General features: G+C 40.8%; 1 protein-coding gene across 1 annotated transcript in view; it reads right to left on the bottom strand.

Moving 5' to 3' along the window:
* vash2 (vasohibin 2) overlaps positions 1-27556 on the bottom strand; it is a 100182-nt gene that overhangs the window by 47820 nt on the left and 24806 nt on the right. Inside the window, exon 3 of the mRNA XM_020512000.1 lies at positions 26938-26994. Coding sequence (XP_020367589.1) covers positions 26938-26994 — 57 coding nt within the window. The remainder of the gene's footprint in view (positions 1-26937; positions 26995-27556) is intronic.

Here is a 27556-nt window from a genome sequence, read left to right as displayed (position 1 = left end):
CGAGTATGAACCTTATAACAGACTAACGCCAAAGCAGCACAAATTAAAATAGGACCATTGAGTACGTAAAAAGTACAAAGTCACCCAGGAGAAGTACAGGTTCTTTTACAGGCCTAATAAACAGGTACATTTCATGCCTAGTGAAATTGCATATTGAACATCTCCTCCACAAATACAAGATACCTTCCAAGTTTCAGCTTGAATGATGTCGTAATTATGAGATTTTTTTAAAAATCACAATGTTCGGGGTTGGCCTTTAAAGTCAAGATCATGCAGCCTGTTCCGGAATCTGCTTGATCATAAGCTTGGACACTGACTGTTACAGTTCAAAGGAAGTCTTAGATTATTTTATAAGGAAGAAAGTACATGGTATTCATGCTTGGAGACAATGGCAATAGTCTGTTTCAACTATGGAGACAGAGTTAAGGTTGTAAACAGTTGCGCCTTAAAGTGTCTTACATTGTTCGAAGTCAGCTGATTAGTATTTCCGCCCAGAAGAAAGGTTCATGTAATTGGCCTTACTTTGGAGAAAGATACAGAGGAAACCATTGTAGTGATGGGCTTACGGGTTTTCCTAGAATATCAATGGGCACAACATAGAGCGTCAGAGATTGTAAGAACTGCCGATTGCTGGAGTCAGAGATAACACAGTGAGGAGCTGCAGAAACACAGCAGGCGAGGTTGGGAACCGAAACGTCAACCTTCCTGCTCCTCTGATGCTGCCTGGCCTGCTGTGTTCCTCCTGCTCCACGTAACATGTCCTGAGTTTATCAGCGCCCAGAGTTTATCAACTGAGTTTATCAGCGCCCAGGAGAAAGACACCGATTAGAGGCCAAATTTGCAGCACCATGACGTAGGTGGAAACTCACGCTGGGACTGAAAAAACAAAATTTGCGAGGAGTTAAAACACGTTTGAAGGGCTGCCCAAAGGTGTTTTTAGAAAAGAAAACCTCACGCTGAAAGTCCCAAGATTGCAAATTATCAGGTTGAGAAAAGAACAGAAATAAACCCAAGGAGCTCAGAATCACTTTGGTTCAATTCTGAGAAAATTAGATGTTTATATAAGGAACAGTGAAACATATATCTCTTTTTTACAGTTAGGCTAGGAATAGGGAGGAAAGTATTCCGTCCTGTGGTTTAAAATATTAAGGTGCTTACAATGGTAGTTTTCACCTAATAGTCTTTATTTTGGTATTCGTTATTGTAGATGTTTTAAAACGGGAAACCTTGACATGTCATTCTTTCAGCTACTGAATGGAAGGCTGAACTTCTTTCCAAAAATAGGCTGTCCCTAGAGGTATGGTAACAATGATTAAATGCTGGACAAGAATGATGCAAGCTTTGGTACGGGAAAATGCTCTTTTATTATATAGTGCTGTATTGGTTTCTATTAAGACAACACTTCAGAATGATTACAGACTGTCATTGTTGAGCTGCAGATGATAACATCAATGTCATTCCACAGAAAAAAAACATGTTGTTCATCGGGGCACGATGACTGGCAATGACACTGTGTTCTTTGGATGACAGCTAATGACTATTCAGGTGACTGACTGTTATTCCTATAAGCCAGAGGAGTGAGTTTTGTTTGGGCTGCAGACATCTGAGAATCCCAAGCAGCTCCCAATGGAAATATGTTACCATGGTTGCAGACTGCCCTTTCTGCTGCACCACACGGATTATCTGTCCTCTCCTTGTAATATTTTTTCTTGTGCTGCTTTGGTTTATCTTCCTATTTTGTACCTTGATCGGCCTCTTCTGCACCTTTGGTTCCGCTATATTAACCTGTGATACCTCAGCTATATTTTCATTCTTCGTGACTGAACTCTGGTTGTTAGAAGATATTCAACAGTGGCTAGATGATGGATATAAATTTACCGTACAATTTTATTTTATCCATTGTCCTTGCTAGCAGTGAACTGCTTTCTTGACCTGCTGTAATTCATGTCATGCAGGTACACCCCTAGTTCAGTCAGGGATCACCAGGATCCTGACCCAGTGATACACCCACACAAAAGGCAGTCTGGAATAGGGAACCACAGGTACAAGTGGGCTGTAAAAGGGCCTCCAAGACAAACAAGAGGGCTCTTCATCACAGCCACAATTTATCTGCCCAATTCCATGGCCATTATCATAAGACTTACTGAGTGCATGAAAGCGACATGAGTGTTCTTCAAAATTTAAATTTCACTTGGAAATATTTCAAATTATATTGGCTTCACTGGCATCATTATTATTTATTGAGACTTAGAGAGTTAAATGGACATGTTGTTCACTATAGCAGAGTTAGGGAAATATATTGTGGAAAAGCAATGGTGTGTTTTTGCATTCACTTTTCACGGGGTATCTGTGTTAACATCTGCCATTGTGTTTGTCACTCTGTGGAACATGACTGGGCTTGAAGGCTCAGTTGGCCCTTCTTTCTACGAATCGTGTAGGATATTGTCCGAGATGATTCTCAGTGGGGGTAACTGAAATATTGTGAGTAAACGCAAAGCCCTGTAAGGATTCTGCCAGCTAAAACTGTAAGATGGACCCATATGTAGACAATGCCCTTTAGGGTCCTCATTTTCCTACCTTGACTTACTGTTCCCTATACTCCAATCAAAAGCAGGATTCCAGGTTCTTCACCCCACCAACTTCCGTGACCCCTTCCTTCTGTATTCCCTTGGAACCCTCATCGATTCTGCCATTCCCCTGCTCGTTCTCCACATCCCATTTGGCATGGACCACCATTGCCAGTCCCATGCCTCCACTCAAGCTGTCATTCGCCTGCTCCCCATCCTTGTGGAAACAGTTCAACAAATCCTGTCTTCCAACCTCCAATAAACCCCCAAACCCACAACCTCAGGCAGCTTGCTTTCCTCCTCCAGCGGGGTCGGATTATTTCTAGCAGTTTCTGTCTTTACTTGATATTATCAATTGGACACTAATTGACTTCCATCTTGTGATTACTGAACAATTAGGCTTTATGGCCCTGAAGACCTACAGCTCCATCTCAGTCCAATATATTTCCAAACAAACTGTTCTTTACAATGGCCATTCAACTTGATGTCATAATCATGACACCTTGCTTTCTAATGGATGCATGGCGTCCCCCACGTGCAAATTCTTTCCTGCATTAGTTGTGGAGGGTCAGATTGAAGAGGTGTGACATTTGGAATTTGGAGTGTGGGAGGAAACTGATGCGCCCGGCAGGAACTCACACAGACATAGGGAGAACGTGCAAACTCCACTGTTGCAAAGTTAGGTAGAATACTTGTGGATTGGGAGGAAGGATGTTAGAATTTGGTGTTTGTAAATGCTAGGGGGAAAGCATTGAGTGGCCCCTTTGAAAGATCATGTGCTTTTTCTACGCTGAGAGATTTAAAATGGATGTCTGTGAGCAGCAGCTTGAAAGTTTGTAAGTAAACAGAGAGCACCCGAATTGAAACATTTGTATCAAAAGGCTGTACAGTTAGCAGGACAAGCAGCAGTTCTTTTTTACCAAGACAAAAGGCTTTTGAATTTAGCCATTCAATTTGAACCAGGTACTTAGATATCAAAAAACTATTAAATTTAAGTCTGATGGTTTTGACAACATAGGATCAATCTTATTGTAAGAAATATTGATATGTCATCAAGGGTATAAAAAGGATACAGTTGGACAATAACCCCAGAGCTAGCTATCATCCACCGGAGCTAACAGCCCTCAGCTCTCAAGAGAGAATCACTGGCTCTCAAGCGAGAATCACTGGCTCTCAAGCGAGAATCACTGGCTCTCAAGCGAGAATCACTGGCTCTCAAGCCTCAGCTATGACTTAGAGACAGCACCAGCTAAATAATAATAGTACCAATGGCACAACTAGTTAATATTCCTGACTGGATAATTGACGGAGAAGGCATTCCTGACAGAAGAATTGATGGAAAAGTCACAAAACATTCCGGATGACTCGTAAGCTGGTTGTAATTTCGAGAGACTAAATTCTACTTTTTTTTAAACTGTAAGTGGGACATGTATTTATTGGAACAGCATACCGTTAGAATCTTGCTTTATTCGGGAATAGTTAGTAGTTAGAAGGGATTTATTCAATTTGTTACTAGTTTAGTTAATTTGTTCATGATTAGAGTTAGCTAAATGAATTGTTACATTTTTGATTTTAAAGTTATTGAGGCATTTATTTTATTTCACTACTAGAAGTTGCTAAAAAGCAGGTTACACCACTTCTCACACTCCTTTTACAGATTATGGGCTGAGGTGCTCCTGTTTGGGTGTTTCGGTTTTAGTCCTCAGAGGGTGGTCAACCTTCACTATATAACAAATTGGGGGCTCGTGTTCTGGATTTGGACAGATTTGAATAGATTTAGGGTACAAAATGTCCCAGTAGATTTGAACAGACTTGGGAAGTAGTGTCCTAGATTGTTAAATAAAACTTAAGTGAGAAGTGAAAATCTGTTTAATTTCGGTTGCTTGCTGTTGGTTAAATCAAAAGTGGGGAATGGCTCTTAACATTGGTAAAGAGGCCCTGGGGGTTGCAGGTCCTTCCCAAATTTGCAAAGACAGTTTCAAAAGACAGAAAAAAGGTGACACTTCTGGAATTAACAAACAGGCTAAAATTGGGTTTAACTAGGGATAATAAGAAAGCTAAAATTATAACAGATTAGCCAAGCATTTAGATATATCAGATAAACAGTCAAGTGCAGTGGAGTTAGAAAAAAATTAAATTGCAAATGAGACAGTTGGAGTTAGAGGATAAAGAAAGGGAAAAGAAGATTCCTAGCAGAAGAAAAAGAAAGGGAAAGAGAGAGAGTTTGAGCTTCAGAAGTTGGCAATCAGACAGCAAAGTTGACGTAGAAGGATGGAGGTGAAGGTAGGAGGTAGGGTTAATGAGGAGGATAGTGATGATGAGCAAACCCAGTGTAGCCAAAGGCCTGGTAGGGACATATACAAATGTCTAAATATTACCAAAATTTGATGAAAAAGATGTAGAAGCCTTTTTCATTTCCTTTGAGAAATTGGCTAAATAGATGAACTGGCCAGACACTTTGTGTGTAATCTTAATTCAGATCAAGTTGGTAGGCAGTGAGGTGTTTGCAGTGCTGTCAGAGGAGGTGTCAGGAGAATAAGAAGAAATAAAACAGGCTCATTTGAGTGCCTACAAAATCGGTACCAGAAGCATGTAGACAACGGTTCAGAAATGTTAGAAAGGAATAAGGTCAGACTTATATCGCGTTTGAAAGAATTAAACAGAGCAAGTTCAATAGATGGATGACAGCATTAAAGACAGAAAAGAGATATTATTCTGCTGGAGGGGTTTAAAATTTCATTTCCAGAAGCAATAAGAACTCATGTTGAGCAACAAAAAGTTAAAACAGCCAGAAGAGCTGCAAAGATGGCTGATGAATATGCATTAGTGCATAGATCAAAGTCTAGCTTCTGACAGCAATTTCATTCCATGAGGGATAGAAATTAGAAACAGGTGTTTTCATTGCAACAAAGTGGGACACACAAAGTCATAGTGCTGATGGTTTAAGAAAGGCACTGGGAAAAAGGATGTGGAGAAAGAGGTTAAACCAGTGGGATTATTTAAGATAGTGAAGGAAATCCCAAGGGAAGTTGAGGAGCTGCAGGAGAATGCACAGCCTAGTCAGGAGCTGGATAGCAAGATAGCACCTAATCATTTCAAAAGGCTTCACCTGTATGAGTAAAATTTACTCAGGTAGAATAGGGGGAGAAGGTAAAACAGTTAAAGTATTGAGAGATACAGGAGTTAGTCTGTAATAGTAAGAGATGAAAATATTTGCACTACTTCTGAAATATTGTGTGGGAGTGGTAATCTGTGGAATAAATGGAGAGAGGAGTAGTGTTCCCCTGTGTAAGATAAGGCTAGAAAGTTCAATAAAGACTGGGGAAGTGATAGTAGAAGTGTTGGAAAAATTGGCTATTCCAGGAATACAGTTTATTCTTGGAAATGATATAGCTAGATCAGAGGTGAGAGTGATGCCCATTGTAGTGGAAAAGCCAAAAGAAAACCAGGGAATTGAGGAGTTAAAAGAAAAATACTTGGAATTTTTCTGGACTGTGTGGTGACATGATCCCACAGCCATAAGTTAAAACAAGAAGGGAAAACAAAAGAGAGAGAAAGATGAAGGAGTTGAGTCCAGTTAGTTACACTCTGTTTGATGAGATGGTAAAGGAAAAACCTAAGCAGGTAAAGGATCAGGCAGAGGTGTTTAGTTTTGAAAGACTAATGGAGTTACAACAAAAAGATGAGACAATAAAGTATTTGTATCATGAAGCCTACTCAGAAAAGGAATCAGAGTGTATTCCAAAATGCTATTACCTCAAGGATGAAATGGAGACCATGGCAGGTTAGTGCAGATGAGAAATGGGCAGAAGTTCACCAGATTGTGTTGCCGGCAGAATACAGACAGGAATTATTGTGGGAAGCACATAAATTACCTGTAGGAGGTCATCTAGGAGTGAGGAAGACTCAGGCTACAATACAGAAGCATTTTTATTGACCTGAAATACATGAAGATGTGGTTGAATTTTGCTGTATCTGTTATAGATGTCAGATGGTAGGAAAGCCACAGGCAATAATAAAACCAGCACCTTTGATGCCAATTCCCACATTTGAAAATCCTTTTACACGGGTTATATTTGATTGTGTAGGTCCCCTCCCTAAAACCAAAAGTGGGAACCAGTATTTGCTAACCATAACGGGTGCGTCTACCAGGTTTCTGGAGGCAATTCCATTACGGAATGTCAAGGCAAAAAATGTTGTGGAAGAGTTGCTTGTTTTCTTTACCCATTATGGACTACCGGGGAGATTCAATCAGACCAAGGGCCCAATTTTACTGCCAAATTATTTAAGGGAGTCTTGAATAGTTTAGGCATCAAACACTTTAAACCAAGTACGTACTGTTCTAATCCCAGGGAGCATTGGAAAGGTGGCATCAGACCCTAAAGACAATGTTGAGGGCTTATTGCCAGAATTACCCAAATGATTGGGATAAAGGTATCCCATTTGTATTATTTGCTATTAGAGATGCTCCACATGAATCGACTGAATTTACTCCATTTGAGTTGATGTTCAGACATGAAGTAAGACAGCCTTTAAAATTAATTAAGGAAAAGTTGAAAGGTCCGAAATTAGAGATCTCACAGTAGGATTATGTACCTGAGATGAGAGAAAAATTAAACAGAAGGTGAATTAGCTATAGAAGGGTGCTGACCTGAAATGTCAATTTTCCTGCTCCTCTGATGCTGCCTGGCCTGCTGTGTTCCTCCAGCTCCACGCTATGTTATCTCGGACTCCAGCATCTGCAGTTCTTACAATCTCTAGGTGAATTAGCTAGACAACATTTGAAGGTGGCTCAGCACCTAATGAAGCGAGAAACAGGTAAGAAATCTAAAATTTGTGCATTTGCCCATCGAGATAAAGTGTTGGTGCTGTTACCAGTGGGAGGAGATCCCTTCAAAGCAAGGTTTAGTAGTCCCTATTAGATTGAGAAGAAGTTAAATCAGGTGAATTATCTGGTAAAGATGCCTTAGAAAAAAAGTTTCAGTTATGTTATGTGAACATGCTGAAACATTACTTTGACAGAGAAGGGGAACTGGAGAAAGAGGTATTAGTTACTGCCGCCCAGACTGAGGAATCAAATCCAGATGATTTGGATTCTGATCTGCCTCAGAATAAATTGAATAATGAGGAAGTCCTTAAGGAACGGGACAGGGTAGTGAGCTCTCTGTCCCAGGAACAGAGCACCAAATTGAAGACTTGTTGCAGTGCTATGAGGACCTATGCAGAAACAGAATGGGGAGGACTAATGTCATAGTACATGAGGTTGATGTAGGGAATGCTGTTCTGATAAAACACCACCCCTACAGGCTTAATCCTCTCAAAGCAGCGCAGGTTCAGAAGGAAGTAGAAGTGATGCTCCAAGAAGACATTATAGAGATGAGTCAAAGTGAGTGGAGTTCACCGATCATGTTGGTTCCCAAACCTGATGGTACTCAATGATTCTGTGTAGATTATCAGAATGTCAATGCTGTGACCAAATCTGACTCATACCCAATTCCAAGGCTGGAGGATTGTGTGGAAAAAGTAGGACAAGCCACTTACATCACAAAGTTGGACTTACTTCGCAGTTACTGGCAAGTACCCTTGTCCGAGAGAGCAAAAGAAGTTTCTGCTTTTGTAACCCCAAATGGTCTATATCAGTTCAAAGTAATGCCCTTCGGAATGAAAAATGCATGAGCTATTTTTCAGAGGCTTAAGAACAGAGTTGTTGCAGGATTGACTAATTGTGCAGACTACATAGATGACATAGTGATCTTTAGCCATTCGTGGAAAGATCACATGGAGCATTTGGCACAGCTCTTTGAGAGATTACGCAAGGCAAAGTCGGGCATAAACTTGGCAAAACAGAATTTGTGAAGGTGGAAGTGACATTCTTAGGGCACAATATCAGACATGGATGGATGACACCAAGGAACGTGAAGACAAAAGTCATTAAGGAATTTCCAAGACTATCCTCGAAAAAGGAACTGCTATGATTTTTAGGATTGGAGCAGATTCTACAGGAAATTTGTGCCAAACTTTAGTAGCGTAGTAGTACTGTTGACAGGTTTGTTAAAGATGAACATGAAATTTCAGTGGACGGAACAATGCCAGGAGGAGTTTGAGAATTTTAAAGCAGTGTTAACCACTGCACCAGTTTTAGCCACACCAAATTTGTTGAAACCCTTTAAAGTCACCATCGATGCAAGTGATGGTGTTGGAACTGTCTTGTTATAGGAGGATGATTGTGGAACTGAAAGGCCAAATCGGTTATTTTTCAGAAAACTCAATATCCACCAGAAAAAAAATATACAACCAGTGAAAGAGTTGATAATGGCCTTACAACATTTTAATGTTTACATTGCAAACAATGCACCAGAGACAATAGTGTATACCAATCACAATCCTTTGACATTTCTGTGTGGTCCCTTTAAAAGATCATGTGCTTTTTCTATGCTGAGGGATTTAAAATGGATGCCTGTGAGCAGCAGCTTTAAAGTTTGTAGGTACACAGAAAGCACCTGAATTGAAACATTTGTATTGAAAGGCCGTACAGTTAGCAGGACAAGCAGCAGTTCTTTTTTTGCCAAGACAAAAGGCTTTTGAATTTAGCCAAATCAATTTGAACCAGGTAATTAGATATCAAAAATCTATGAAATTTAAGTCTGACAGCTTTGACAACATAAGACCAATCTTATTGTAAAAAATATTGATATGTCATCAAGGGTATAAAAAGAAGGGAACCGTTGGACAAAGACCCCAGAACTTGCTGCCATCCACCAGAGTTAACAGACTTCAGCTCTCAAGAGAGAATCACTGGCTCTCACAGCCTCAGCTATGACTTAGAGACAGCACCAGCTAAATAACAAATGGTACCAATGGCTCAACTAGTTAATATTCCTGAAAGGAGAATCAACAGAGAAGGCATTCCTGACAGAAGAATCGACAGAGAAGGCACAAAACATTACAGAAGATTTGTAATCTGGCTAAAATTTTGAGAGACTAAATTATTGTCTTTTAATAAAAGTGGGACTTGTATTTATTGGAACAGCATACCATTAGAATCTTGTTTTATTCAGAAATAGTTTGTAGTTAGAAGGGGTTTATTTGGTTTGTTAATAGTTTAGTTAATTTGTTCATAGTTAGTATTAGATGAATGAATTGTTAGTTGTTGATTTTAAAGTGAGTATCAGGGATTTACTTTATTTCACCATTCAAGTTGCTGAAAAGCAGGTTACACAACTTTTCACACTCCTTTTACAGATTATGGGGTGCTTCTTTTTGGGTTTTAGTTCTCAGAGGTGGGGGGAGGGGGTCAACTTGCATTTTATAACACCACGCAGACAGTCGCCCGAGGTTAGAATTGAACCCAGGTCCCTGGCCCTGGCACAATGCCACCATGCCACCCAATCAAGTACAGAGATCAATTGGGGAGTCTTGTCAAAATGCAGATGAGGTGGCCTACCCAGTGCAACTGATGATGATAACCAGTACCTCGATACTGTCGATGTTGCCCTGGGAAATGTTACAGAGGTAGCACTGGTGACATTTCAAAGGATTTGAGGTGTCTGCTGTACATTGTCTATGTCTCTGACTCATATGGAAGAGCAGGAAACACTGTTACTCTGGAGACCACAAGCTTGGTACAGAGTTTCAGGTCTTTGTTATGAAACACTCTTTTCCTGAAATGCTGTAAGTCATTGGTTCATCAAAGAAATTACCAGGATTAACTTCTAGACATACAGTATCAATAAATTGCAAAATTATTTTAAACTTTATATTACCTTGCTTAGATCACACTTGGAATACTATGAAGAGTTTTGCTCATGACAGGAAGAATTTTAGGATTCGTGAAGGTGGGAGCAGTTGTGGCCTATAAAATTTGCTAGTGGCCTTTTCACCACCCTGGTGCCCACCTCGAGCTATCTGCAATTTTACAAGGGCCCATCTCCCCTGTTGAGGCCCTTACCTGGCCAATTCTAGGGAAGGGAAAGCATGTGAGGTCACCCTGCACAGGCCTCAGACAGGAAGTGGGGATGGACATATTGGAGATGCTTCCACGTGCAGGGGAGGTCAGAACAAAGATGACAGTCCTCATAAATCCAATAGAAATTCAGGAGAAAGAAGCATTTACACAGCTGAGTTTACTAACCACAAAGAGTAGATGAGGTGATTAATATTGGTACACAACAGGGGAAGGACTAGATTAACACATGAAGAAATAGAAGAATATGCCAACAGGATTAGATGAAAAAGAATGGGAGAAAGTTCATGTGGAATATAAACACCAACACAGACATATGGAGCTGAATGGCCTGTTTCTGAGCTGTAAATACCATCAAACAAAGCAACTGTGTAACCATATTCCAGATCCTGATCAGATCCTGATAGAAGTCAGCTTATACAATATTGCTCAATTCAAAATACAAGCTAAAAGTTCAACAGACACAAAAAACTGCTTTTTGCAACATAACAAGACTGTATTACTTAAGAGCGCAAAATTGTACAGGTATTTTTCAGAATTCTAATGAACATCCATATCAAACTTCTCCCTTGTTACTATTCTAATATGATATGGAAGTTGAAACATATCTATAATACAACTATGTGCCAAATGATTTTGAAGCAAATTTTGATATTGGTCCATATAATGCTCTCAATGTTGTTTGAGATTGTAAGATAGGCCATCAGGATAGCATTGTTACAGATTCCAATATCAATATCTTTGTAAATGGCTATTTATTCTGAACATGCAAGTGGTGGTGACACTGTGTTCTTTGGCTGAGAGCTAAATGACTATCATGGTGGTTAATTTTTTTCCTGATCAGCTATAGGAGCGAGTTATGTTGGGGCTGCAGATACTTGAGAATCCCAAGCAGCTGCTCTCAATGTTGCCATGGTTACAGACTGTCCTCCCAACTGCGTCACACACATGCCTTTTATTCCCCAAGACAACTAGGGACAGGCAATAACTACATCTTTTCAACACTGTTTAATTCTAGGAAACAGGAAAAAGTATACATTTTATTAGAGATGTAAAATATGCTTAAAATACACACTCACTGATGTATGATGGATCCTCACCACAGCTTGTCATGGTGTAAGACCCAACTGGCGGATTTACTGTCAACATCTTTGCTGTTAGGGATCTACAGGGTCTAGTGTGGTCATCTGTTGCGAAGACACTCTTGTCTAAAACAAGATGTAGTTTATTGCATGATGGCAACTAGATATAAGCTGATATGATAGACATTGTTACCGAGACCAAGACTGAGGGAAAGCCTGATGTCCATTCAAATGTAAAGCTATTCCCCTAGCCGAGTCCAGATGCCATCAGCACATTGGGAGGTACTTAATGCACTTCTTAGCATTAAGTCCAGTCACATCCTTATAAAGCGTTCACATGTGAGGTCTCGGGCTCTGAAAATTAAGCATTATTAATGTGGAGCATAGTTTCTCCAGGTTTTAATTATTGTCAGGGATTTTAAAAATGATTTCCAAAAAGAAACACTTCCTTTTCAACATTTTCTCCCTTTTAATCCAATGAGCACTCTTTTCTCCTGTCGTATAATTTCTTGTGATAGTTTGAAAGTTGGCATTTCTCCTGATAGAGTGCAAGATGAAAATCTACTGAAACATGTTTTCAGCAAAATGCCATCCTTCTCTCTTTATTTCTCTTTCTGCACCTGCTGCAATGTTGAATTCACGCACCCTAAATTAGTTTTGTTTCTTTGTCACTGTACTGATCGTTTCAGATTCCTTCAATCTGATTGGTTAAGGAGCTGCACAGTTGATTTCTATTGACTTAAGGCGCAGATCCCTGGTTTTTCACGGTGATGTTATTAGTTGACACTTGTAGCGCCAAGTAAAACTGCAATCAAACGAGCAAAGCCAAATTTAACTAATTGTGGATGTCATTCCACAATTGGGAATGTGGATTCCAACATGCTTCACAGCATTTCCCAAGCTCTGGCTGCAGAGAATTGTAGCCAGGTCACTTCCCCATCCTGACATGCTCACCTTGTCCGGGCAACAGGCTCCACGGAAATTCGTCATCTGACATGTCTGCCTTTCAGGCTAATTTACAACCCTTCTGTCACACCCTTCCCACAGTTATGGCACAAATGCACCAGGAAGGCCAGAGATTTTTGGCCCACTGTAGCCTGATGCAGAGAAAATATTTAAATATGTACAATTATGGTAAACTGAAAGTGTAAAGCTTTAAGAATGCACGGTCTCACACATTCCTCTAGCGAACTGTGGAATGTACATCTTCAAGTCAGTTATACTCAACGCTTTCACTGCTTCCCCTCAGAATAAATGGTTTAATCACATTTCCACAGTAAAATGTAATATGTGTTTAATTAAAACTGAGGAACTGCAAAACACCAGCTAATCATCAATTCAAGAGATGAAGCCACACCACAAATTTTAAAATAGCACTGATGCAATTTACAAGCCAGACAAACTAACTCTTCCCCTAATTTCACTCAAAAACACTAACACATGAATTTTGAAAAGTGATCATACATCATAAAGCTGCAGTATAACCACATTAAAAATATTAATAAATGATCATTTGATGTATCAAGTGTGTTGCGTGAGCCTTGTTCTTAAGAGAAATTAACACAGTACCCAGTAAAATACAAACCCACAAAATTTAGATCAATAAGCTTTACGTGGTCAGGAAGGAGAGATCACATCTGGAGTGAGACATAGCCTGAGTGAGTATATAGTTCGGGGACTTTGGAGGCGGCGTGGGAATTTAGTGCAGAGGGAAAAGGGTGCTTTTGTTTGCTTTTTTGGTTCATAGTTTGTAAGGTCTTTTTAAACAGGATGTGTCCAGGATCGGGGATTTGAGCACAAAGCAAAGAATGACGTCACAGGAAAACCATAAATTCATTGGTTGGTAATAGCTGCTAATTTGACTCTCTGTTATAGATTACTTTCAGATTGAAGGTAAATCTCGGAAATATTTTAAAAGACAAATTAAGAACTAAGTAAATAAAACACAGCTGCACAGCCAGACAATGTGTTGTACCTGCATGATGTGGGAGCTAGTGGACTCCATTGCAATTCATAGGGTCCACATCTGTTGGTTGCTTGAGAAACTCTGGCTCAGAGATAACAAGCTGGAGTTTGAGCTTTGAACACTGCGACACATCAGGGAGGGGAAGAGCTACCTGGACGCTGTGTTTCAGGAGGCAGTCACATCCTTTAGATTAACTGCCTCAAATTTCGGTCAGTGGTCAGGGACAGCAGGGTGTGACTATAAACGAGGAAGGTCGGGGATCCAGGAAGTAGTGCTGAAGGAACCTCAGCCCTGAGCTTGTCTAACAGGTTTGAAATTCTTGCTCCCTATGTGGATGAGAGAGGGGGCTGTAGGGAGGATGAGGAAACTGACCGTAGCACTGTAGTACAGGGAACAATTCGTGGGCGGGGAGGGGATTGAAGAAAAATATATAATTTTAATCGTGGCTAGTATAGTCAGGAGAATAGATATTGTTCTTTGTGGCCAAGATCAAGAGTCTTGAAGGCTGTGTTGTCTGCCTGGTGCCTGGTTCAGGATATATCATCTGGGCTACAGAGGAACTTGGAGCGAAATCCAGTTGTCATGGTCCATGTAGGTACCAATAATATAGGTGAAAACAGGAAAGAGGTTCTGCTGAGGGAGTATGAGCAGCTAGGGGCTAAATTAAAAAACAGAACCAAAGTGGTATTAATCTCCAGAATATTACCCGAGCTGCGAGCTAATTAGCATTAAAAGGAGCTCAAAGATTGGTGTGGGAGAAATGGGTTCAAATTCATGGGACATTGGCACCAGTATTGGGGAAGGCAGGAGCTGTTCCAATGGGATAGGCTCCACTTGCTGGGAACAGAGTCCTTGCGAATCGCATTACCAGGGCTGCAGATGAGGTTTTAAACTGAAGAGTGGTGGACTGGGTTCAGCAGTATGGAAAATTATAATATCAAAGGTAAAGGAGAAGGTGGGATTGCTGGTTAGTGATGAGTTGATTGCTGAGAAAACAAAAAGGTCAATGTGTGAATGTCAAATTGCACCAAGGGACCATAAAAATGTGTAGGGAAACTCGATAATAGAATAAACTTAAAGACTTTGCCTCTTCGTAGACAAAGCATTTGGAAGAAGACAGACAGACTGATGGTGCAAATCAAGGTCACAAGGAGTTTAAACTAGTTAAGACTGGGGGTGGAGGTTGCACAAAGACTCAGGAGAGGTTATTAAAATTTCCAGATCAAGTGTTAGGACATAGCGTATGAAAGAATCAGGAATCTAATTTCAAGCACAGCAGATCCAAGGACAAATATGAGAAAGGGGGGGGGGTGATCAAAACAGAGTGTTGTAATAAAATGCGCACAGAATACGAAACAATGGAATGAGCTTGTAGCATAATTGAAATTGGCAGATATGATGTTGTGGGTATCACAGAGACATAGCTGCAAGGGAATTAAGACTGGAAACTAACTATTCAAGGATGTGTATCCTGTCAAAACAACAGGCAGAGGGGAAGAGGGAATAGGATTGCCTTGTTAGTAAGAAATGAAACTAAATTAAATTGACAGCAATATAAAAGTGATATAGAGTCAGTTAGAGATCACAGCAAGTCAGGCAGCATCCATGGAGAGAAAGCAAGCTAACGTTTCAAGTCTAGATGACTCAATCAGAGCGTTCCAGCATCTGCAGTAATTTGTTCCCGCCTAGGGTCAGGTAGAGTTGAGGAACCATAAAGAAAAGAAGTTACATACAGGCCTGCTAGCAGTAGTCAGAGTGTGGAGCAGAAAATAAGTCAGGAGATAGAAAAGGCATTTGAGGAAGGCACTATTACAATAATCATGGGTGACTTCAGATTGGGAAAATCAGGTTTGTAGAGGATCTCAAGAAAAGGGAAATTATGAAATGTCTACGAGATATTTTTTGTAACTGCTTGTGGTAGAGCCCACTAGGGAATTTGGCAATTCTGGATTTGGTGACATAATGAGGCAGACTTGATCAGGGAGCTTAAGATGAACGAGCCTCTAGTGGGCAGTGACCATAATGTGATAGAATTCACCCTGCAGCTTGAGAGGGATAAACTGGAATCAGATGTAATGGTATTACAATTGAGTAAAGACATGAGGGAGGAACTGGCCAGAGTTAACTGGAGGGGGAGCCTAGAAGGGAAGATGGTGGAGCAGGAGTTTCTGGGGGGTAATTAAGGAGGCCAAGCAGAAATTCATCCCAAGGAAGAAGAAACATACTAAGGGGAGGACAAGGCAATCGTGGCTGACAAGGGAAGTCAGGGACAGCATAAAAGCAACAGAAAAAGAAAACAATGTGGTGAAGATTAGCAAGAAGCCAGAGGATTGGGATACCTTTAAAAACCAGCAGGGGATAACTAGAAAAGTAATGGGGGGGGGGGGAGATGAAATATGAGAATAAGCCAGCTAATAATATCAAAGAAGATTGCAAGAGATTTTTTAGATTTCTTTAAAAGATGAGAGGCAAGATTAGACATAGGACCACTGGAAAATGAGGCTGGAGAAGTAGTGATGGGGAACAAAGAAAATGGCACAGGAACTGAATAGATACTTCGCATCAATCTTCATGGTGGAAGACAAAACTTCAAGAGAGTTGAAACAGAGGTTAGTGTGGTGGCCATCACTAAGGGAAAGGTTCTGGGGAAGCTGAAAGATTTGAAGGTGGATAAATCACACAGCACGGATGGACAACACTCCAGGTTCTGAGGAGATTGTGGAGGTATTGGTGGTGATCTTTCAGGAATTACTGAAGCCAGCGAGGATCCCAGAGGACTGGAAAATGCCTAATGTAACACTCCATTACATTAGCCTGGCCTCAGTCATTAGTAAGATTTTAGAGTCCATTATTAAGGATGAGATTGTACAGCACTCAGAACTGCATGGTAAAATACCCCTGAATCAACACTGCTTCATGAAGGGCAAGTCATGCCTGAAAAGTCTGTTAGAATTCTTTGAGGAGGTAATGAGTAAATTAGACAAAGGCGAGCTAGTGGATGTTTCTTTTTTCTTTATTCATTCACGGGACGAGGGCGTCACTGGCTCGGCAGCATTTATTGCCCATCCCTAATTGCCCAGAGGGCAGTCAAGAGTCAACCACATTGCTGTGGGTCTGGAGTCACATGTAGGCCAGACCAGGTAAGGATGGCAGTTTCCTTCCCTCGAGGTCATTAGTGAACCTGTGGGTTTTTCTGACAGTTGGCAATGGATTCACGGTCATTATTAAATTCTTAATTCCAGATATTTATTGAATTTAAGTTCCACCATCTGCCATAGTGGGATTCAAACCCAGGTCCCCAGAACATTATCTGGATCTCTGGATTAACAGTCCAGCGATAATACCACTAGGCCATCGCCTCCCCTATTTGAAGTTCCAGAAGACCTTTGACAGGAGACTGCATAATAGGATAAGAGCCCATGGTTTAGAGGCAAGGTACTGGCATTGATAGAAGATTGGCTGCATGGCAGAAGGCAGAAAGTGAGGATAAAAGGGTCTTTTTCAGAATGGCAGCCAATGATTGGTGGAGTTTCGCAGGGGGTCAGTGTTGGGACCATGAATATTCACATTATACATTTACAATCTGTATGAAGGAACTGAGAGCATTGTTGCTAAGTTTGCTGATGACACAAGGTCAAGTGGTAGGAGAGATAGTGTTGAGGAACTGGAAAGGCTGTAGGAGTTGGACAGACTAGGAGAGTGGGCAAAGAAGTGACAGTTGGAATACTGTGTTGGAAAGTGTAAGGTTATGCACTTTGATAGGAACAATAGAGATGTAGACTATTTTCTAAATGGGCAAAGCCTTTGGAAATCTGAAGCACAAAAGAGACTTGGAAGTCCTACCATTAATGTGCAGGTTCAGTTGGCGGTTAGGTAGTGAAATGCAACACTAACATTAATTTTGAGACAGCTAGAATACAACAGCAGGTATGTACTGCTGAAGCTTTATAATGCTCTGGTCAGACTGTATTTGGAATTTTCTGAACAATTTTGGGCACTGTATCTAAAGAAGGATGTGCTGGTCTTGGTGGGATCCACAGGAGGTTCGGAAGAATGATTCTGGGAATGAAGGGCTTGTCAAATGAGGAGCGGTTGAGGGATCTGGGTCTGTATTCAATGGAGTTTTGAAGGATGAAGGGGGATCTCATTGAAATTTACAGAATACGGAGAGGCCTGGATAAGATGTTTCCTGTAGTATAAGAGTCTAGGACTTAAGTGCACAGCTTCAGAGTGAAGGGACAATCCTTTGGAACACAGTTAGGAGGAATTTCTTCAGCCAGAGGGTGGTGAATCTGCAGAACTCACTGCTGCAGAAGGCTGTGGAGACCAAGTCATTGAGTGTATTTAAGACAGAGATAGATAGGTTTTTGATTAGTAAGGGGATTATAGGTTACAGGGAAAAGGCAGGAGAATGGTGTTGAGAAACATATCAGCCATGATCAAATGGTGACACTGACACAATGGACGACCAACCTAATTCAGCCCCCATAACTTATTGGCCGACACACACACGCACACTGCCCCCATAACTTATTGGCCGACACACACACACACGCACACACGCACACACACACTCAGCCCCCAGAACTTATTGGCCGACACACACCGTCCCCATAACTTATTGGCCGACGCACGCGCGCGCATACACACACACACACACACAAACACACAAACAGATCTACTTTTCAAGAATTCAAAATCACATGGGCTTGTTTATCAGACAATAAAATGTTTGGTTTCACTTGTTGCTTACATTTCTCAATGAATAATAATGGATTTGATTCAAAAAGCTGGTGAAATTATATTATCTAATCAATAAATAAATAAAACAATTACATTTACTACAAAGCATACATCATACATTGTATAACACTGATAGTTAGGGAAAACTACCAGGCCTGTGACCTTGTGTATATGATATGAAAGTGACAAAATGCGGAGTCCTATGTTCTCACTTGCAATGGATTTGCATTACAGCGAGCATTTGAATCAATGGGAACATGTTGGTGGGGACAACAACACCTTCCAATTTCCATTCTGATCGAGTCTTTGGTGAGATAGTCCATTGATGACTTTCATGCTTCAATATCAATTGAAGTGGTTAAGTGGGCAACAATTGTCCAATTAAGGGCCTCAACCTACCTTGGCTGGTATTAACCCAATGGTGGGCACAAGGGCTTGTCACATCTGTAGCATGTGGGGTTGCTTGCAGGCCCCCAGCAATGATGCCTCATTCAAAGTTAGTGCCTGATAGAAGAATACAGCATCATGCCACCTCCTTGCCCTTGCTGATGATTTCCCATCCCACAACCTCATCTATGATTTACCCTCCCGCCGTCACTCACCTCTGGCCTGGGATCCAGGAGTCATCCTAGACCGCAGATCAGTCTTGTACCCAGCTACGTGCACAGCCTTCCCAGTGGCAGTGATGTTCAACAAAGCCGCTAGCATCCGGCTAGCCAATCTCTGCAGCCAGGTTAAAGCTCTGCCACCGGACTGCTGAGTGTCCACGTGGAATAAGATATGGCAGGCCTTCCACTTTAGGCAGCTTTAGTGGTGGCCTGGAACTCCTATCGGTGGATTCAGCGACTATCTTTGTCGATGTTGTTCTGGGTCTCCTTCTGGCAGCTTCAGTCAGTCTGTGAATTTGTGCACTGTTTTCTTCAGCATCATGGTGGGTCCAGCCCGGGATTCCAATGGTGGGGGTGATTGGGTTCTCGAGCCCAGAGCTGTGAAATGGCCCAAATTAATTTTGCCTTAAATTTTTTTTTTTTTTTAAAAATTTCTTTTTTTTTTTAGTTATATTATTGGGGAAGGACTGCTATTCTGAACTTCTTATTTCTTTATTTTTCTAATTTATTGCTAATTTTGTACTTTTGAAGATTTGCAATGCTAGACTTTCTTTTCTAATCTTTTTCCTAAGAATTTGTACTCAAGGATCTGTACCTAGGTACTTTTGTACCTAAGATGGTGCCGTAAGTGGCGACTTCTAAATTTTTTACTGTACTTATGAGAGTACATATGACAAAACGTGAATTCAATTCAATAAAGGGGTGACCAGATCTCCAGTCAAAGGCCATGGCTTCTATCACCTCCGCAAGCTTCCACACAGTAACATCATTAAAATGATAATAGGCACAATTCAGTGATCCCAGTAGGAGGCTGTGCCCATAGGATATTCCAATAAGAGAATTAGAATCCTATCTCCCATCCAGACCTCCTATTGTGCAGCTTCCCTGCTGGAATCATGGCTTCACCCTAGTTTGATTTTCCTTGTAATAATCTTGGATATTGAATGTTTGTGGATTTACTTATATTACTGTAGTATGGTATTAAATATTAATGTCACATACTGGATAATAAATTTGTGTTACACTGTAGAATTATACATTATCGTATTCAATATTAGTGTTCCACGACATGATTAAAATTTAATTACTATTAATCTAGTGACACATTTCCTGTATTTAGTTATATCGATGTCTCTGGTAAAGCCCAAATTCATTACTCGATACTAACTGCCCTCAAGAATGTTATGGTGAGCCCCTTATTGAAGTGCTCGAGTTCATCTAGTGCAAGTGCACTCTCGGTTCTCAGAGATGACATTTGAAATTCTAGGATTTTCACCCTGAAAGACAACGAAGTAATGGCAAGATATTTACAAGTCAAGAGTGATACATAAATTGGAGGGAAACTTGCAAGTAGAGGCTTTGCCATGCATCGGCTGTCTTTATATTTCGAGGTGGTAAACATTGTGGATTTCGAAGGTGCTCTTTCAGGAACCTTGGTGAATGGCTGCAGTGTACTTTGCAGACAGTACATGCTGCTGCCACTATACGTTGGTGGTGGAGGGAGTGAATGTTTACTGTGGTGGATGAGATGCCAATCAAACAGGCTATGTCCTGGATGGTGTCAAGCTTCTTGGATGTTACTAGAGCTGCACTCATCCAGCCAAATGTCATGTATTCAATCACGCATAAAGGTGGATAAATCCATGGGACCTGATCAGGTGTACCCTAAAACTCTGTGGGAAGCTAGGGAAGTGATTGCTTGGCCCCTTCCCTTTACTGAGATATTTGTATCACTGATAGCCACAGGTGAGGTGTCAGAAGACTGGAGGTTGGCTAATGCGGTGCCACTATTTAAGAAAGATGGTAAGGTAAAGCCAGGGAACTACACACTGGTGAGTCTTACATTAGTGGTGGGCAAGTTGTTGGAGGAATCCTGAGGGACAGGATTTACATGTTTTGGAAAGGCAAGGACAGATTAGGACAGTCAACACAGCTTTGTGCATGGGAAATTGTGTCTCACTAACTTGATTGAGTTTTCTTGAAAAAGTAACAAAGAGGACTGATGAAGGCAGAGCAGTGGATGTGATCTATATGGACTTCAGGAAGGTGTTCAACAAGGTTCCACATGGTAGACTGGTTAGCAAACTTAGATCACATGGAATACAGGGAGAACTAGCTATTTGGAAACAGAACTGGCTCAAAGGTAGGAGACAGAGGGTGGTAGTGGAGGGTTGCTTTACAGACTGGAGGCCTGTGACCAGCAGTATGCCACAAGGATAGTTGCTGAGTCCACTGCTTTTCGTCATTTATATAAATGATTTGGATGCGAACATAATAAGGTTGCAGATGACACCAAAATTAGTGGTGTAGTGGACAACCAAGAAGGTTACCTTAGAGTTCAATGGGACCTTGATCAGATGGGCCAATGGGCTGAGGAGTGTCAGATGGAGTTTAATTTACATAAGTGAGAGGTGCTGCATTTTAGAAAGATAAATCAGGGCAGCACTTATACACTTACTGGTAAGGTCATGGGGAGTGTTGCTGAACAAAGAGACCTTGGAGTGCAGGTTCACAGTTCCTTGAAAGTGGAGTTGCAGGTCGACAGGATAGTGAAGAAGGTATTTGGTACGCTTGCTTTATTGGTCACTGCATCAAGTATAGTAGTTGGGAATTCATGTTGTGGCTGTACAGAACACTCCTTAGGTTACTTTTGGAATACTGCATTCAATTCTGGTCCTACTATAGGAAGAATGTTGTGAAACTTGGAAGAATTCAGAAAAAAATTACACGGAGGTTGCTAGGCTTGGAGGGTTTGTGCTACAGGGAGAGGCTGAATAGGCTGGGGCTATTTTTGCTGGAGAGTCAGATGCTGAGGGGTGACCTTACAGAGGTTTATAAAATCATGAGGAGCATGGATAGGGTGAATAGCCAAAATCTTTTCCCCAGGGTGGGGGATGGCAAAACTAAAGGGCATAGGTTTAAGGTGAGAGGAGAAAGATTTAAAAGGGACCAAAGGAGCCACTTTTTCACAAAGAGGGTGGTGCATGTATGGAATGAGCTGCCAGAGAAGGTGGTGGAGGCTGGTACAAATACAACTTATAAAAGACACCTAGATGGGTAAATGAATAGGAAGGGTTTAGAGGGACGTGGACCAGCATGGGACTAGATTAATTTAGGATATCTGCTTGGCATGGACATTTGGATTGAAGGGTCTGTTTCCAGGCTGTACAGCTCTATGACTCAATGAGTCTATGACAATGTACTAACTAGTATCTTGTAGATGGTGAATAGGTACTGGGAACACAACAATAGAGTTATTCACAAAGAATTCCCAAACTCCAAACCTGCTCTTGTAGTCAGTATTTATAAGGCTGATCCCGTTCAGTTTCAGGTCCCTAGGGATGTCAATGTTGGGTGACTCAACAATGCCATGGGCCAATACTTGGATTCTCACTTTTTAAAGATGTATTTGCGTGCCACAATACTACTTGTCACTTAATAAGCCCAAGCCTGAATGTGTTTTATGTCTTCAGAGATTAAAGTCCAAATAACCTGTATGTCAACACAAATATAGAAGGCAATGTTAAATTCATGACGGCATCACTTAATAAATTATCTAATGAGAATGATAAAAGTAGCCCTTTAAACCAAAAACTCCTGAAAAACCAAAAGTACACCTTGTGAAATTCTCAAGAAGACCCCTCAAAAAACAATAATAATTTTGACATTGGCATAGCATCAGTTTCAAAAAAGCAGTATGAACAACCAAGTTGTATGCAATTGTCTGACAAAGCCATCATCACAGGTCTCAGTATGATTCAGTATATGTTTTCAGTGCTCTTTATAAAGTGAGGCATAGAGTCAAAACCAAAGGTGTATGGCTGAACATATAAATCAGCTCAATCTTAATGTGACTATGGGCTAGATAACAGCGCCTCTACGAAGTACGCTTTCAGTAGGTGGGCCATAATGTCGACCGGGTGGCTAGCCTATCACCTTCCCACTACATTTGAGATCATCCCAATAATCCTTACAATTTAATCATATGTAAATAAAGGGTCAATTGAGTTTGCTGATGTGGGCAGCTGAGCAGGAGCAGACGTAGAGTTTCATAGAAATCTAGATAACTGAGGATAAAAATGGAAGATTCTATCTTTAAAGGTGCATTGGGAATACTCCTCCTGAAGACAGTACTCCACTTCCTTTCCATGCAACTGTTATGAAAAACCGACATCCTAATCCCGGTCACCCTATTCGCTAAGCTTTACAAAGTCTCCCAAACCCAATTGCCTGGACTTGCTTCACTCCAGGATCCATTAATGTTGTTGTCTTCGTGAGGCTGCCTGCAATAATCAGCAGCATCCACTACTGAGCTCAATGCATTGCTGGAGCAGCCAGCTTGATAAATAGAGTACACTTGCACTGTATGAACTCGAGTGCTTCAATAAAGGGCAATAGGTTTGACATTAGCCCCTGAGGGTAGGACGTCTTCCCCAATGAGAGGTGCAATTCCCGCATTTAGGTAATTTAGCCTACAGCAGTATGGCAAACCCAGAGACGGCACAATGAAAATTCTTTCCACTGTGATGAATATAAAATTATCATTTGGGAATTTGGATTTTTTTTTTGTTTTAAATACAACAGATGGGTTTCACTTTTGTAAAGGTAACTTTTTTATTAAAGAGGTCAATAAGTCATTTGAAAAAGTGACCTGATTTCTAAGAAAGCATGTAACTTAATAAGTATCTAGCCAGATACCTGTGATGTTAATTGATAAAGTGATTCTACTGATGGCTTATGACATGCAGAAAAACAAATGTTTTGGCGTCTCTAGTAAACTAGTTTGAGTTCAATTCAGCAGAGTCAGGTTTCAGTTTCATGCGAGCAGATGAACAGTTTCACCTTGCTTCACCCTTCTTTAGCAGATGGATTTTTGTTTATCTAAAACTGTTCAGGTTCTCAGAGCAGAGAATAAATTGTAAAACTATTTTGAGTTTTCCTGCTGACATAGTTAGTTATGTAAGAAAGGAGTGATATTTCTCTGGGACTGAATATGTGCTGGAGAAAAGGGAGGATCTAAGTTTTTGATGTGTACGTTAAGATCTTTTCAAACTGACTTACATAGCTTTGATTTTTTATGAAATAAAAAACTTTCATGAAATAAACTTATGTGCCCATGTTATGAGAACCTTGCTCAGTGACTAACCTAGGTAAAGTTGCCACAGTCCAACTCGTTCATAGGGCTAGGGCTAACCTCTCATTAGAGAGACATGGCTGGTGGTGGTTTAACATGAGGGTCAGCACGCCTCAGGCAAGGGAGAGGTTGAGAAGGACAGTCCTTCATGGTAACCTTAGCTGGTACATAGAAACATAGAAGATAGGAGCAGGAAGAGGCTATTCGGCCCTTTGAGGCTGCTGTGCCATTCTTCACGATCATGGCTGATCGTCCAACTCAATAGCCTAATCCTGCTTTCTCCCCATAACCTTTGATCCCATTCGCCCCAAGTGCTACATCTAGTCACCTCTTGAATACATTCAATGTTTTGGCATCAACTACTTCCTGTGGTAATGAATTCCATCGGCTCACCACTCTGAGTGTAGAAATGTCTCCTCACCTCCATTCTAAATCATCTACCCCGAATCCTCATACTGTGTTCCCTGGTTCTGGACACACCCACCTTCGGGAACATCCTCCCTGCATCTACCCTGTCCAATCCTGTTAGAATTTTAGAAGTTTCTATGAGATCCCCCCTCATTCATCTGAACTCCAGCGAAAACAATCCCAAATGAGTCAATCCCTCCTCATACATCAGACCCACCATCCCCGGAATCAGCCTGGTAAACCTTCGCTGCACTCCCTTGAGAGCAAGAGCATCCTTCCACAGAAAAGGAAACCAAAACTGCGCACAATATCCTAGGTGTGGTCTCACCAAGGCCCTGTATAACTGCAACAACACATCCCTGCTCCTGTACTCAAAACCTCTCGCAATGAAGGCCAACATACCATTTGCCTTCTTTACCGCCTGCTGCACCTGCATGCTCACCTTCAGCGACTGGTGCACAAGGACGCCCAGGTCCTGCTGCACACTCCCCTCTCCTAATTTACAGCCATCAGGTAATAAACTGTCTTCTTGATTTTGCTCCGAAAGTGAATAACCTCACATTTATCCAAATTATATTGCATCTGCCATTGACTTGCCCACTCACCCAACCTGTCAAGATCATTATTTATGACTTCTCTCATTAATTGAGGTGCCGTGGAATGGCAACTTATAAAATTTCTCACTTTTTTTTTGGAAAAATATAAAAATGTCAATAAATTGCTATTCTATTTTATTTTATTCTATTCTATGTTAATCTATTCTATTTTATCAGCTGGGATCAATGCAACAAAAAGGAGTGATTACAGTTTGGCATGAACACAGGGTTGGAGATAAATCTAAATCTGTATCTACTTCAGTGTTCAAACAGATGTTGAAAATAGGGAGAGGACAATAGGGTTAGGGGGCAGTGGGGGACTGACTGGATTCTTTTCAAAAGAACTGACGTAAACTTGATGGGTTGAAGGGCAGCCCTCTACACCGCACTACTCGATTCTACAGGACCAACATGCATGATGAAGGTCCTCAACAGCATGTGCTAAACGTTAAAACTGGAGTATTGGGGTTAAAAGGGATAAACCGGGGAAGCACCAGGCCCAGGTTTTCTCTCATTGGCCTAGTAGCTCTGTGTCAGACATATGTTAACGTTAGCTGTTCCAAGCAACTTTCCACTGGTCATTCTCTTGGTAGTTTGTCTATTAAAAGGGGAGCAATGCAGCTGTCAGTTTGAAACCAGAGGCCAAGCAACATTTCAATAATGTTAGCCCTCATTTGCGACTGGAGCTTGTTTTGCTGCAATTTCACCAACATTGTACATACCTGGATCTGAGTTAAATGGTGGTTTTGCTACATCAAGCGAGTGAATTATAATTTCCAAAATACACTAGTGGCTCCTAAACTCTGATGCACTAAAATACCAGAAGGAAGCTCAAGTGCGACAATCTTCAACTGAGTTTAACATGAATTGAGGGGGAAGGGTCAGTGATAATAAATCATGGCACACTATACATGACAAACACCATTTGCTATTTTCCCTTCATTATTAAACAGGCAAGCACTGGAATAGGCAGGTAGGCCTCCTCACAGGCACTTTTCAAAGCTACAAGGATCCTAATGAATAAAAAAAACACGCAGGGACAGTGGGGAGGGAGGTGACATTTACTTTGGGCTTTGGAACATAACGTAACATTTCTTCGGTATAGCGTGTGAAACAAGTGGTCGATTCACTATCGCCTGCTTTTGTGTCACATCTCAAACTTCATTTCATCAAGAGAGCCTTGCTGCATTCTGGGACATTAATAAACAATGAAACATTGAACAACAATACTGAATAATCCAACATTTGTAAAGGTTCTGGTGATGCTTTTGCATTTGCTCTTAAAGTTTATTATCTGCTTGACAAGTTGGTCGAAATAAAAGGTTCAACTTTGCAACTTCTGCATTCACTCTGCCCCTACCATCCCAGAATGGAAACCTGCTCAGACTTGGGATTACTTAGGTGCAATCTTCTGAAAAACAGAAGAATTTAAATCTGGGCTGATTCTGTTCTGTTTCCAACATCCCCTCCTTCAGTCTTTCCCATTATTTTTGCTTCATTACAATTCGTAGTGTGGAACACAAGTAGACCCTTAGCACCTTGAACCTGTTATGTCATTCACTTGGTTCTTAGCTGACCTGCATTAGCTCCATACCTTTCAATAGCCTTACTTAACAAAAACCTAAATCAATCTCTTAAATTTTCAATTGACCTTGACCAGATTTTCAATTGAGCTTAACTTGGATTTCCATCAACCACAGTACAGCAAGTAAAAATGGGTTTGTAGTCTGATAATTCTGATTCAACCTATTTCATTTTTTCCCAGGATAAATCAACAGTAAGCATTGTATATATTTTCCAAAATTTTTGCCAAACCCAAAATTGCACTGAAATGTGACTAGGCTTCCTAGCAGTCCAAGTTGTTACTTACCAACTCAAAGGTCTGATTTTCTTAATCTCAAAGAACTGGGTTCCAGTGTGATTGTATCTGTCATTTATTAAGCTAAGGAAATGCTTTAGACTGACACTACCTACAGTAGCTTCCCACCACCCCTGCTCTCTCTTACAAATTACATTACAGTCTTTAGCAAATCAGTCAATTTTAAGTCAAGCAGATTTTCAAATAAGAATGTATACTGCAGAATAACAAAAAAATTGAAACAGCAGTATAAAAGTGGCCTCGGATCAAGATTGGCAGAATGAGAACTTAAAAAAAAAAGTTGGCCAAGATTGTGAAAATCTTTCATGATCTGTTCAGCATTCTTAAAAACTGCTTACTGTGAAATCTGAATAGTAAAATACAGCCTGGTATTGTACCTGTAGCTTTAAGTCTCAAGATATTGAAATTTAAATCTCTCAGATCATTTTACGTTGAGCTTTTTTGTTGCTGAATACTGATGAACAAGATCCTTGGCAACAGCGGCTTAAACTGGGAAGGAGGAAATGATCAAAATTAATACAACTCAGCTTGCCTATCAACCCCAACAAAACTGGTTGTCTGCAAAACCTGAGGAGTTGTTCTCCTTGAATCAGAAATAGTAGGAACTGCA

This window comes from Rhincodon typus, chromosome 9, assembly GCF_021869965.1.
Source record: "Rhincodon typus isolate 14 chromosome 9, sRhiTyp1.1, whole genome shotgun sequence".
NCBI lineage: Eukaryota > Metazoa > Chordata > Chondrichthyes > Orectolobiformes > Rhincodontidae > Rhincodon > Rhincodon typus.
Note: the sequence above shows the minus strand (reverse complement) of the source record. Positions and strands in the feature narration are given on the sequence as shown.